Genomic DNA, 12871 nt, shown 5'->3' on the forward strand with positions numbered 1-12871 from the left:
TGCTGATTGTCAGAAAACTCACCAAACTGACTCGCTGCAACGAACTCTTCGGATTGGCCAAAGGGGATGCTTGCTGCGACGAATGGAAACTTTCTTCTACAATAGACGCAAACAGTTGCTCTATTGTATTCTTGCATGAACAACGACGGCATAGTTATCGTTCGTGTACGTTTTCAGAGCCGACTAAAAAAACAGGAGAAAACCTGTGAAAGGACCAAATTCACAACAAAATTTTCCAGTCCATACATTGATATCATTCTGTGCATTTTCAGCCGCTGAAAATATGAACTCCACGTTCGAAGTGGACTCCGACTGCGCCCACAAATTTTGATAAAATTGCCAGTCTAAGGAGGTTTCAAGTTTTCGAATCAATACCGTTAAAACGCTGAAACTTTATGCATAAGCCTCGTTCGGTCAAGCTGTTTTCGGAGAAATTCTGAGTATGCGATCAAGGACCAACGATCGCAACCGAGAACTCACCGTAGGGTGTTTCGGTGCGCGAAAAACTAATCAGCGGTTCTGAAACGCAACTGAGACTGAACTGTATCCCTAACGAGTCCCAGACGGCGCTCAGTATTCGCAAAATGGAATTGAATCGAAAGCTATGACATGTATCTGATGGCCTGAAGCAATCGTTCAAATGAGTTCAGTGTACCGGTCCAAGCTTTTCAGCCCCATTTAGCCGTCATTAAATACTGGTGAATATCGAATACTGCTGAATCCCACTGTGAATCCCACTGTAGTTCTCAGCCTCAATTTGAGAATCTGTATAATTTTTGTGCATCATAAAATACTAGTAGATATGCCAGATCGAGACAGTCTTTAGTGGAAGTTTACTGCATATGCACCATAAGACGCCACAGATTCGTCCTTGAGATCAAGCTTGACTCATCCTGATAGCAAGAACCTATCGAGAGTAAACGCTCGATTCCCATTGGTCCGTATTCTGACAACCCGGGGGTTGGTCTGTAACAGTTCGTAGCCGTCTTGACCGGACCCATCCGGTGGATTTGAGGTTTAATCGTCTCGATCTGCCCACCACCCGGGCTGTGAGATGTCTGTCGTTAAGTGGAGGGCGAATGTGATTAGATGGGAAGGCGTGCTGAAAATAGGACGTCCGATAAGTGGAGGCTGATGCCGCAGGAGATGTACAGAAGCTGTTTCGGTTTATCTGTGGTACTTGCGCAATAACTGGCACTGTCACAAGTACGCTGTGTTCGTTGTTTTCCGTGTCCGCTTATACGCCCACGAATCATAGTGCCGACGTACCGAAAGTCAGGTACCACCATGAACAGCTCGACTGCTGTAACAGATTTCAATACACCGTTGGGACGTCCCAGTCCATGAGAAGCATGCGTTTATGGTTCGTTTGATAGTGATGATTGTGAATGTCTTTCGTTACCCTAGCTGCACATTTACACTGGTGGCCATGTGTCTTCAAGAACAATTGGCCAAAACCAAGTGGTTTTTGCCGCATTGTTTGGCATCCCCCTGCTCCTGAGCAGCTTTGGAGTCAAATTGGCTGCATCGCCGCCAGCTGTGGTGCGTCTCAGGACTTGACTACCGATCGTTTTTGGATACATGGGTTGACTCAGATATATCCATCAGTAACTGAAAAGCCATCTGCTCATTTCATCATAATCGACAGCATGACAGTGTTCAACACTGATGCTTCCCCGCCTTACATCCACGAAAGCTATATTGTGAAGAAAAGAATAAAAGTGAATGGGGAAGCGACCTAGTGCTGGTTCCCAGGTGCCGACAGTACCAAACACTTATTCAGGCAATCTGGATAGAAACTGACAACTAGAACCTTAGTGACATCGATTAGCAGTCATATCTCGCAGCGTCTCCAACCAATCGCAGTGTGAACCACGCGATTCCCATTTTAGTAGACCACTAGCTCCACATTTAAACGTTGTAATCTCTTTCACACCCCTCTGCCAGTTCAGTGGTTGGCCATCTCTCTGCTTCCACCACTGAATTGGACATGGAAACCAGCATTATTGTTGACAACCGATGGTTCGGCATATGCAACACATGTCCCAACCAATGCAGCTTCTGGTGTTGGACACATTCTCCAATGGAAGTACCCGTTGCACAACCGAAAACTCGCCTTATGATTGCCTTCTTACAGATTCATTGACACCGATTCGTACAGGTTGTGGCTCTGAGACAACGATTGTCGAGCACCTGAAGACGCCTCAGTTCCGCTACTCCAACAGACCATGTCTCAGACGTATAATAAAACAGCCCGCACTATAGCCTGATGCACATGTCCCTTGAGATTCATATATGGTTTACCGCCATAGGTATTTCAACCTAGCAAACACAAGCCGAACCTTGTATATTCATGCGCTGACGCAATCTGTCACAGCAATCAGAACTGATGCAACGTCCAAGATACGTGAAACGTTCCACAACTTCCAGTGCCTCTCCCTGGATTGTAAGTGGTCTGTTCGTAAACAAGAACTTACACTTCGTGTATGTTCGTCCGATTCACCTGACGAGCCACACTTACCCATATTGTTTTTTCTGTGGCAGTGGTGTTGAGTCGTGCACGAACACACTTCGCAAATAAATGGAGACTGACGGGCTCATGCTGACCGATTTACGGATTCGATCCACGTATGAAAAAAACACGAACTCCCCAGTACTAAGTGGCTCATAGTAACCGTATTTGAACCTAGGTTCAACTTAGGAGCCAGTTTATTTGTTTTGGATGATAATTTAACAGTATAGCATGTTTCCTTGCCACAATAGAGTGACTTCAAATAACCCATAGGCAGCAAGCTTAGATTTACCCGTTTGGGCAAGGATGCGTCCGTGTTGAACACTGATATTTTGTTGTGAGTGATGACGTTAATGACTGGTATTTACTTCTGGCCTTTCAGGTAAACATTCCATACCGTACATTGGTGCTGATGTCCACTGGTCTGCTATCATGGACACATCCTGGCAGATACGTATTCGAGATTTTGAACGATCGCAAGATGGTTGCGTTTATTACATTGTCGAGGTTCAGGTGTGTTGTTGAAATGTTCTTTTTGTTTGCTATTCATTTTGGGCATGTCCTTGGCTTTAAGAAGCACTGGTACCAGCAGGTCCCCACCTGCCCTCCACAGCTAGATACCTGCTTTGACGCTAAGTACGTTTTGCCTGATCATTCTGGGGGTCTCGGCGTGGAAATAAAATCTGTCCTTAAAGAGCGTTCAGCTGTATCACCCTTTCGGTGCCTAGCTGCCATGCCACCCAAAGTAAGCACGAGGACTGGGATACTGCCAGTTTGCCCAAGCCTAGACGGGAAATCGAGAGGCAGAGGTCGGGTTCGAACCACGGGTATTCTGCTCAGTAAATTCGTGCTCTAAACACTGGGCCATCTCACCCCACTTGTCCCAATCTCGAGGCCATATCGGAGGCTCCGATAAAAAGGACATCTTCTGAACAGTGTGCGGAAACACTCTAAGGCTGTCCTGTTGGTTTCCATCGAATGATGGCCTCCAACTCCTCAAGAACAATTGTCTCCACTATTCATGGAGAAGCATTTATTATTGAGTCACTAAGCAAGGCATCTCATTGTTGATTATGACATCCCTGAGGGTTGCGAAGCCACTGGTTGGACATCGAGGGTAGCGTTTTCAAGAAATACACTAGCCTTCATAACCGGAACACTGTTGCGTAAATCTCCGTTCAGATTATCAATGAAACTCAAGATTATGCCGTTGCTATGGTGCAACTGTCTTGAGGTCTCCAGTAGTATGAGGAACATGGTCAGGAGACCATAAATGCCTCCGTCGTGTCTTGGGTGTTTTTACTTGGGATTTTGGATTAATTTTTACTTAACATAGACTAGCTTCAGTTGTACGTAGTTGAGGAATTTGTAGAATTCACATTCACGTCAATCCCGTTTGAACGGCTCTTCATCTGATCTGGCGCAATTATTCTGGTGAGTCCAAACAAAAGGGTGGGGAGCACTGGACTCGCGTTTTTCTCTTAGTCTGCAGACAAGCGCTTGGGGTCACGAAGAACCCATCCTACCATCAACTCCAAAACTCTTCTAAACCCTTAACACCTTTCCGCCATCTCACTCGTGGACCATATCACATTCTGCGCCATTCTGAAGAAGAAGTACTGGTCTCAGTAGACGAGTAACTGAGGTGGCGTCTCTCGATGCCAGAAGCACCTCTGAGACATCGGTAGTCAAATACCTGTCCGTAGAGGCTGTCTCGCGACCATATAACAAAGCTTTTACTATGGCCCGGTACACACCGCCCTTGAAGTCCGGTGATAAACCTTTCTGGTGCCATAAGTGGATCAACATGGAAGGCGTGATTCGGGCATCTGAGACTGACTTTATGAGACACACCTCTGTGGGAGTTGTAAAATTATGCACAACTTGCGGCATGTTCAGCGAGTGAACTTTGTGAAGTATGAGTTTGCGCTTTGTGGTTGCAAGGCGCATGCAGAAATGTGTGATAACCGATGACGTTTGGAAGCCAAAAATATCAAGAATCCAACTACTAGTCGAAGCCCGTTGTCTGAGAGTCGTCATTCTCCCCTTCCTAGGTATTACTGATGTCGAAACGTATTCGTTCGCGGTTTGCAGCCGACAAACTGAATTGGACCGGTTTCTATTAAACAAACTAGTGTTCGTAGTTCCTTTGTGATTGATTCAAGATTTTAGCAGAGCAAAACCCACCTTGCGAGTTCGGATTTGTATAGCCTGACTTGCTTGCTCTGTAAAGGTTATGATTTCATTCTCGTTCGTGAGATAAATTACTGAGGACATTCATCTCACGTTCTTGAGGTTTTGGTACAGAATGCTGAGTTTTTGCGGTAGACCGCGCAGATACTAGGAGAATTAAAGGCCTGGGCTTCGGTGGCACGCAATTCTGGTACATTCCATTCAAAATCAGACAATCTTTTACTTAATTTCCATCAAGTTTTTTGTTCCAGTCAGTTCCAGCGCGTGGCTTACACTGACTTTCAGTGATCTTTTGAGTGCTCCGGGACATTGGTTGGCTAAACGAGGACATTAACCAACTTTGGCGTGGATGTGGATGACTGAAAATTTTTCCACCGTGGCATTCATTCGCTAGTCTATTCCAAGACTGGATTTCAATTGTAATGACGGTGGCTCATATGCCATCTTAATAATTCAGTGGAGGGTGAAGTATCGTATCACTAACTGGAAACAGATTGAAATCGACCAACAGGCCATCGTTACCAAAAAACATTAATGAAACAATCACTCGCCTTTTTTTCTGAACCGATGTTTTGTTACTACTTTTCAAGCAATTACTTTAAGTACACTAACTACCTAGAGTATCTCCTGGGCCATCACGAAATTACAAATAAATCCATTGATCCCACTTTCATTCCCCCCATTAATCCGCAATTCCTCTTGGTTTTATCCGAAGGCCCGTTCCGGTGACGGCTCGTTTCAAGTACAATGATTGAGCTGTTCCATTTCATGTCGACTTCTATTCCATCCTGTCCATTCAACAGACTCCTGCTCAAGAGCTTGGAGGAAAGCCGGTCGCTGTGTGGTCTGTTAACCGCCGCTTCTCGGATTTCCTCACCCTTCGCAAAGCGCTCAGAACCGCATATCCCCTCTCCATTGTTCCTCCACTTCCTGGGAAATCCGATATCATAAGCACCGTTTTGCAGCGCTTTTCGCCCAATGTAACAACACCCCCAGCTCCATGCGGTTCTTTACCAATGGTTGAGCAATTGTTTTCTCCTGGACGCGTGGATTTTGGACTGATCGACTACAGATGTTATGCTCTTCAGTCTTTCCTCAGGCATTGCCTACTTCACAGCCGCCTATCCTGTGATCCACTGTTGAGAAACTTCATGAGTTGTGATGTGGACTGGACAAGTCATCTCACGGTACATTACTCTTTGGGGGAATTTCTGTGTATGTTGTGATCCCTATTGTTTCGGTGGCAATGTTTTAAAGTGCAGTATTTCGCAGATTTCGTATTCTTTCACGCTCCTTTGTGCAATAAGTCTTCAAGTGTCAATCATCTTCATTGACCCTGAGTTCGAATGGGGACCCTTCGTCAGTCAAAATTGTCACATGAATCGTGCAAAAAACCTACAAAACTTTCACATGAGTGACCAAACAGTCAGTTAAGTCCCAGAGTTGACTTAACACTACGATGGCTACGGTTACGGCCCAGAACGGCAAATTTCCGCGAGGGAATCGCCAACTATTGTACGTCATTTAGATTATCAAATTAAACTCGGTACTGCGGGCTATAAATGATTGTATGGCAATCAAGATAATGGGCTCATGACAAATCATGAGTAAGTTTCAAGATTTTGTCACAGGGTAGTTCAAAGTTAACACAATAATCCTGGAAAAGTGAGTTGGGCCTGAGGTTGCGCACATTTCTTGGTCAGTTTAATTTGCATAACGTTTTACTCCTACGCCAGCCGACCATTCGCGACATCATTGGTTAGGTGTGTCAGGTAAATTTCATACACATAAAGGGCAATCACGTTGGTACGGAGTTGGTGGACTGTTCCGTGTGCAAGTGATTTGTCACATCCTACCACATCTACGAACGGTTGCAACCATCGCACAATGGCACTGACTGTTTCCAGGACACATGTGCGTGCGACTTCAGAAGGATTGATTTAGCTCCTGAGAAAAGCGTTAAAAGCCCTACCTCTATCTTATGGTCTTTGTCCACTAGGAGATCAGCACTCGCATTTCTTGTGGATCCCGAACCTCAACACAGGTGTAGGTGTTGTTTACTGATGGTGTCTTAAAGCTCCAGTGTCCTTTGACAAGTGTGCACTAAATTCCAAATACCATAAGGTGAGACCTACAGTGACAGCTTGTGATTGTTTATTGCAACAGCCGATTAACCTTAGAACAACGGGGTAATCTAGCAACGTTCAAAGATTTTGACGACATTATTTAGACACTTGGTCAGCAACCTCGTTGCTGAATCTCATTTTAACGGCAAACGAAGGAATAGCCTGTCTGACCTAATGACCGAGGAGACCTCTTTTGGATTTCCATTAATAAGCTGATATGGGCATCCATTCTCCTCCAGAAGAAACCAAATGTTATATATCTCATTTTTAGTGCTTCAATTGAGGAAATCCTGTGAGTTCCAGTAGCAAGGCGCCTGAGGAAATTGAACCTCTGTTTTAACGGTATAAAACTACTGGAGTGGGTAGTCCGGCTGTTACAGGCAAAAAGTCAAAACGTGACATTTGGTAATACGATTTCTTTCCACCGTAAATTGAACTCGGAATATGTGCTGCTGAAGACGACTAGTAGGTGATGGCTGAGGCTCTCTGCCTTTAACCCCTTACAAACATTTGAGTTAGATTGACCCTCAAGTCAGGAAAAGACTAACGTCTGGTTCGAACGTATGCATCTTATGACTTGGTATTAGCAAATGGTACTTTTGTCCATGTATGTAATTGAGCGAGGCCAAGTAGCATTTGCTTGTGTATGTTCTGTAATTTCTTTATGCTGGTGATTATCCACAGAGTTACTGGCCGCCCGTTTGGTCGACTTGCACTGTCTAGGCTTGGCCAACCTGGCAGTATCCCAGCCCTCGTGCATCCCCTAGGTAGCATGGCAGCTAGGCACCGAAAGGGTGTTACAGCTGAATGATTATCTTTTTACTAGTACTTTCATAAAACCACAAACGTAGTACATACTTGTGACAGTATTGCCGGAACGTCCTTCCTAGCAACAGAATTCCCCAAGCCTCCTTGTAACGTACTCGGACACGCATTAAACTAAATCCAAACTTCCTGCATATCGCTGCACAATATGTACCTTGTTGTGTGGCATGTATGCAAATCTTGCATTGCTCCTGTTTTTTTTTCTTGAAATCAGACGAACGACTCCGTTGGTAGTGCCGGGCAGCAGGACCGATGAGCTAGAGAGCAAATTACATGAATTTCAGCAGTGTGATTAACTCGCACTTAGACAGGATATAGCGCCGCTCATCCTTCAATCACGGGATCCACATCACGCGGTCACACGTGTTGACTGGCTCCTCGAGCAACGACTTCTCAGATAGAAGTTCCACTCATCGGGTGAATTTCGGCCGAGCCTAGTTCTTCCGGTTTACATTTGGAGATTCTTTGTCTCACTTAGTTTTTGTTTATCTGTGTGGGCGAGCTAATACTACAGCGGTTTGGTAAAGGTGTATGTGACTTTTGGTGGGGTTGGGTTTTCTACCATATCTGCTAATTGTTCCACTTGACTGAACCACACCGCCACGCCCCGACTTGGTTAGTCTGTGACCGTTCCCCATCCGCGCGCCTGTCCTCCATTCATACTTGGATGCTTGACAATCTCTACTATCTTGGACATTGCCCACTTCGGTGTGAACCGTAGTGCCCGTCTTAACAAACTTTCTTACCGATCTAACACTGATTTATCCTCCTAGGAGAAAGAGGTTATAATTCATTCGCCATTGAATTCGACCAACCTTGTGAGTGAATCACTTAGTCTAACGAAACTTTTGTGTCAAAAGCGAAAAGTTGTCCGGCAACAAATCTACTGATTATTTTCCAGCTGCTTCTGAAATGACAACTTCTTAATCGGTTCCCGGCATTTTCCAACAGATCGATGGTCCATTTTATTGTACCTGAGGATCATAGGTGGCAGCCAGGATTCATGGCGGAAACAAGTCAGTTGCATTGCTAGTCACGATGTGCATTCATCCGCAGACTTGTTTGGTTTGAACTGGTCATGGGTTGTCAAAGCGTTTTCGGCAACCTTGTGGGTAGTGTGTTCCATCTAGACAGTCCATTCTTTATCCTTATTTGGTTGCACACATGCCTCTGCTCTCTTCGCCATTCACTAACAGCTGCTACTGGGAAGGTTCAAATGATCAAAAGATCACATGAGTTGACTGGATTTGACTAAATAATGGTGAACTATGCATGCCAGTTGACAAACTGAATTATCCTCCCGGTCCGGAAATCCCCATTGAATGTCGTCGTCATCGACAACAATTTAGTGTATACTGATGATAATGACTTATTTCACCAACTCAATGCGTTCCTATCATTTGATTCCTGAGAAATTCCTATTTAACTTAGGGTTGTGTACTGTCGTTATTATGGTGATGGTTTGTTCCCTAACCTTAGAGAAGTGTTCAGTAATCTGACTTATTAGAGTCCTGTCTGTTTTATGCTTTCGCTGTTCGGAAAGATGAGTATTTTGGGGCTTCACTCCGTAAACCAAGATTCATTGGAGCTGTTTTTATGTATCTTCCACCCATGTTTTCGACGCCATCGAACAATCATTTCCCGGGCAATTTTGTGAGTTGCTGCGGGAATTATACCTACGTGCAATGCTTTTAACGTCCATATCTTGGTGAAGTTGTCAGACATCTCATATAAGCCATCTCTCTCAATCTTCATAAGTTTAGGGAGAATTGTGTTACCAAACGACTCTCATAATACTGTTCTTCAACACAGTGCTGTTTATCTGTTTTGGAAGTTCCAGTGGCAACTTAGGTAGATTTCACAGTTGAATTGAAGCTTGAGTTGCCTTATTCATAGGCGTGCTCACCGGTCACTATTCGTAACTCATCTCTCGACGAGTTCATGCATGGCCTAGCTGACAGGAGAACTAGGGGCTAACTGCTTTAATTGTCCAGCGACAACTCTTCCTTACAACTAAAAAGGCGTGTTTTTGGTCCTTTCAGTGTATCCCATATAATCCTCGTTCACCCACCTCGCTCCCATCATCTCCGACGTTGTCGAATAGTCCCGTCTTATCTCATGTCGAATGCACCTCAGACCTGGCCGCAGATTCTTCCAATCGGACCATTCCGTCTTCCGATATCAGTTCGAGTCTATTAGTCAGCAGGACGTCTGCCATGAAGACTGCATTTCGTCACATTCGGACTTGTCAGGAAAAGCTGGCTAAATATTCCGGACGTGCTCACCGTTTGCACAAAGACTACGCCGAGGCCCTTTGTCAGTGGAGTTGTTACGAGAATAAAGCAACAGCCGTTGCGGATGCATTACAGGTGAGCTCTTGGCGCGTAAATCAAATTGCGAAAATTTAGTTAATATCTAATTAGCGGTCTTCCAAACTTGTCTTTCTCGGTAGGCTCTCATAATGCATCTTTAAGGCTCAACCTCACGGCACTGCTGTCCGCGTGTACTCTGTTTCGAACCCAGGTTGCAGGACACGAGTGTGACAGTTATTCATTTATAATGGATTCTGTGTTGGAAGAAGCTGCAGATCTCATGGAACAATTCAGCATCTTGGAGAATTACGGGACCAGCCTCACAGAAGTTCGCCAGGCTTACCGTGCCATGCAGGATCAGTCAGATTCCACACACACGCGTGGCTCCGCTGCAGAAGATACGGTAAGTCATTGTTACTCATGGTCACTCTGAGTACAATTTTAAATGTGTTCCCCGTGTTTATTGGGACAAACATCCCATGTCCACGGTTGGTGCACCGATTATTGGTTTGTATCGTTCCACCGCCCTACTTTTGTGATAAATGGGTCGATTCGTGCTCACTCCTTCGCACCTTTTAGGCTGTATGACCTAGTTTCAAACGATCTCATATTCCACTCTGAGAGCGTGGATATGTGAGGTCATACTCCAGAACGAAAAAGCGTATGCACTTACAGAGTTGATTCCTTTCGTACGACTGCATGCACACTGGATGTTTCATATATCATCTTGCCAGAAATGTTTCGCGATCCTATGAGCCTTTCACCGTTTTCATCAGCCTTCGCAGCAAAACTAACGAATAACGCTGGTGTTTTACTGTCGTCCTCCAAAGTAGAACGTGAGCGTTGCAGAAACTCCGCATCCATTAACCTTCGTAGTCGATTAGCCGAGGTAGAAAATGTTAAGCGAATTTCCGGTGTCAAACATCTAGCGGGCTGGATTAAATGCTGTTCACAAATAAGGACGTAGAGTGCAGAGCAACCCGCGACTGTGACTATCATAAATTTGAATCCTTTGGAATTTCTCTGTTAGTTCTGTCATCGTGGAAACAGATTCTAGACCACTCCTCCATAGGAAATTCATGTCACGGAAGTAATCGTTTTGTTGCAGTCTAGTGGTATTTATCCCTATATTCAGTAGTGCAGTTTATTATGTGAAGTGTGAGGAATAGTTCTTGGTCATTTTAAAGGCCATTGTTGGTGTTCAAAACACCGGATAAATGATCCGTTGGACCGTCTCCGACACTTTTAATTTGTGCTCCCCTTGTATTTTGTAATATCAGCTGAAATTGACCACTCCCGTTCTGCCGGCTGATGAAACCTGGGATTGGTGCACTTCTGTTCTGTAAGAGTGTACTGGATACGTGTAAAGATTTGTAGTTTCTCACCCTTCTAGAGACGTTCAATGACTGCCGCCGTCTTGTTTCACTTCGTTCAATGTAGGTGCGATCTGATGTATGGAGTATTTAAAATGTCATGTGCTGTCGGTTGTAAACGATTTTTCTGTTTGTAAATATGACCGGTGCGGTTGACCAGTGTGTTAATTGACGATCGAATGAATCCAGTGGTGCAGGAAGTTGTCAAGGCTAGAGCGGGGCCAAGGAAGACTGGTCTGGTTCACAAATGATCTAGTTCTCAGTTTCCTACTTGTAGTTGGTTTTTGTGATTTAGAGGCCGTTTACTTCTGTAAGAACATTCTGAGCACCCCTTCATTTTCGTTTGTGTGTGCATCTCTAGCATTTGTACGTCCAGATGGAGTCCGCAAAGCAGCGTGGAAGTTGATCTGACCTCTCATCATCAGGCTTAGATATTATGACAACTCCAAAGCGACGTACATTCTCGTCGAAACTCTGTTGGTCTGGGATCGCCATGATATGCAAACAAGGTACTGAAGCCGCAGGTTGGAGTTGGGTCATAGGTGGTAAGCAAATAGGGCTAAACATACCAAGTATGTAAGCTTGAGGTTTTATCCCTCCTGCATTACTCATCCGGCTTCCAGTTCTTTATTTTGTCGACTGGCTAACTTTAGAGTGAAAGTCCCCCTAGAGTATGTTTGCATTGGTCTTTATTCAAATTTAGCCTGAGTTCTCAAAAATAGTTTGCCTTGTCCTTTAACTGTCAAGTACGATGGATTTGTTCGACTGCAGTTACGTTGGCATTACTCATTTCTAGCCCCTTGCAGCGCAGCCTGTCTCTACCTCTCCTGGGAAAGAAGTACTACTCGAGGTACTCCAATTCGAATCTCTCTATCGGGACTCTTTGAAATCCTTGTTCCATACATTTGCTTGTCTTCAACTACGGCGTGCAGAACGTTGTAAACGCATCTGGGAACGCATTTTGACTCACGTGACAAATGCATCCAAAAGCTTGTCTCCAGAGACAGACGAGAATTCCACTTGATCTCAGCCGTATAGTCGTGATTTATGAGACGACAATAATTCCAGTAACTCGGCAGTCTGATTTTCTCTTATCTCATTCCCTATCAATATGCTGCGCTTTTTATCTAATGTTTACCTGCCGATTTCTCTGAGAACCAGTGTCTCTCCATATTTTCCTTGTCTATCGCCAATTTATCTCCTTTTAATCACTTCTCTTGATATTCTCATTTATTGTTCAGTGAAGTTGGCAAGAATTACTTGTTTTGAACCAGCATCGTCCCAGGCCGATGTGTTTTACACATGTTAATGTAGAAAACGCATTATTAACGGGACGTCAAAATCTATGCGGAAGGTGTTGAGTTGTTCTCCGAAACCGGAACCTACGCGTTAACTAGTTCGTTCCAGGTAGAACACCCCAGGACATCCTCTAAGAGTTGAGGGCTTCCATATCATGTGATTTTCGCTTCTGCCTTAGTACTTTCATTCCCTTTAGTTGCTCAGTCCCGGTCCCTTTATGTCCACTTCACA

General features: G+C 44.6%; 1 protein-coding gene across 1 annotated transcript; it reads left to right on the top strand.

Annotated features, from left to right (window-relative positions):
* Nucleotides 1-2941: 2941 nt before the first annotated feature.
* T265_12475 (hypothetical protein) lies at nt 2942-12534 on the top strand (the record flags this gene model as incomplete). Its single annotated transcript, XM_009163999.1, has 5 exons — nt 2942-3025; nt 5509-5892; nt 9699-10025; nt 10180-10371; nt 12138-12534. 5 exons carry the CDS (start codon nt 2945-2947, stop codon nt 12363-12365), a joined length of 1212 nt encoding a protein of 403 aa, XP_009162263.1.
* Nucleotides 12535-12871: the final 337 nt, after the last annotated feature.

Source organism: Opisthorchis viverrini (assembly GCF_000715545.1).
Source record: "Opisthorchis viverrini unplaced genomic scaffold opera_v5_2, whole genome shotgun sequence".
NCBI classification, from domain to species: Eukaryota; Metazoa; Platyhelminthes; class Trematoda; order Opisthorchiida; family Opisthorchiidae; genus Opisthorchis; species Opisthorchis viverrini.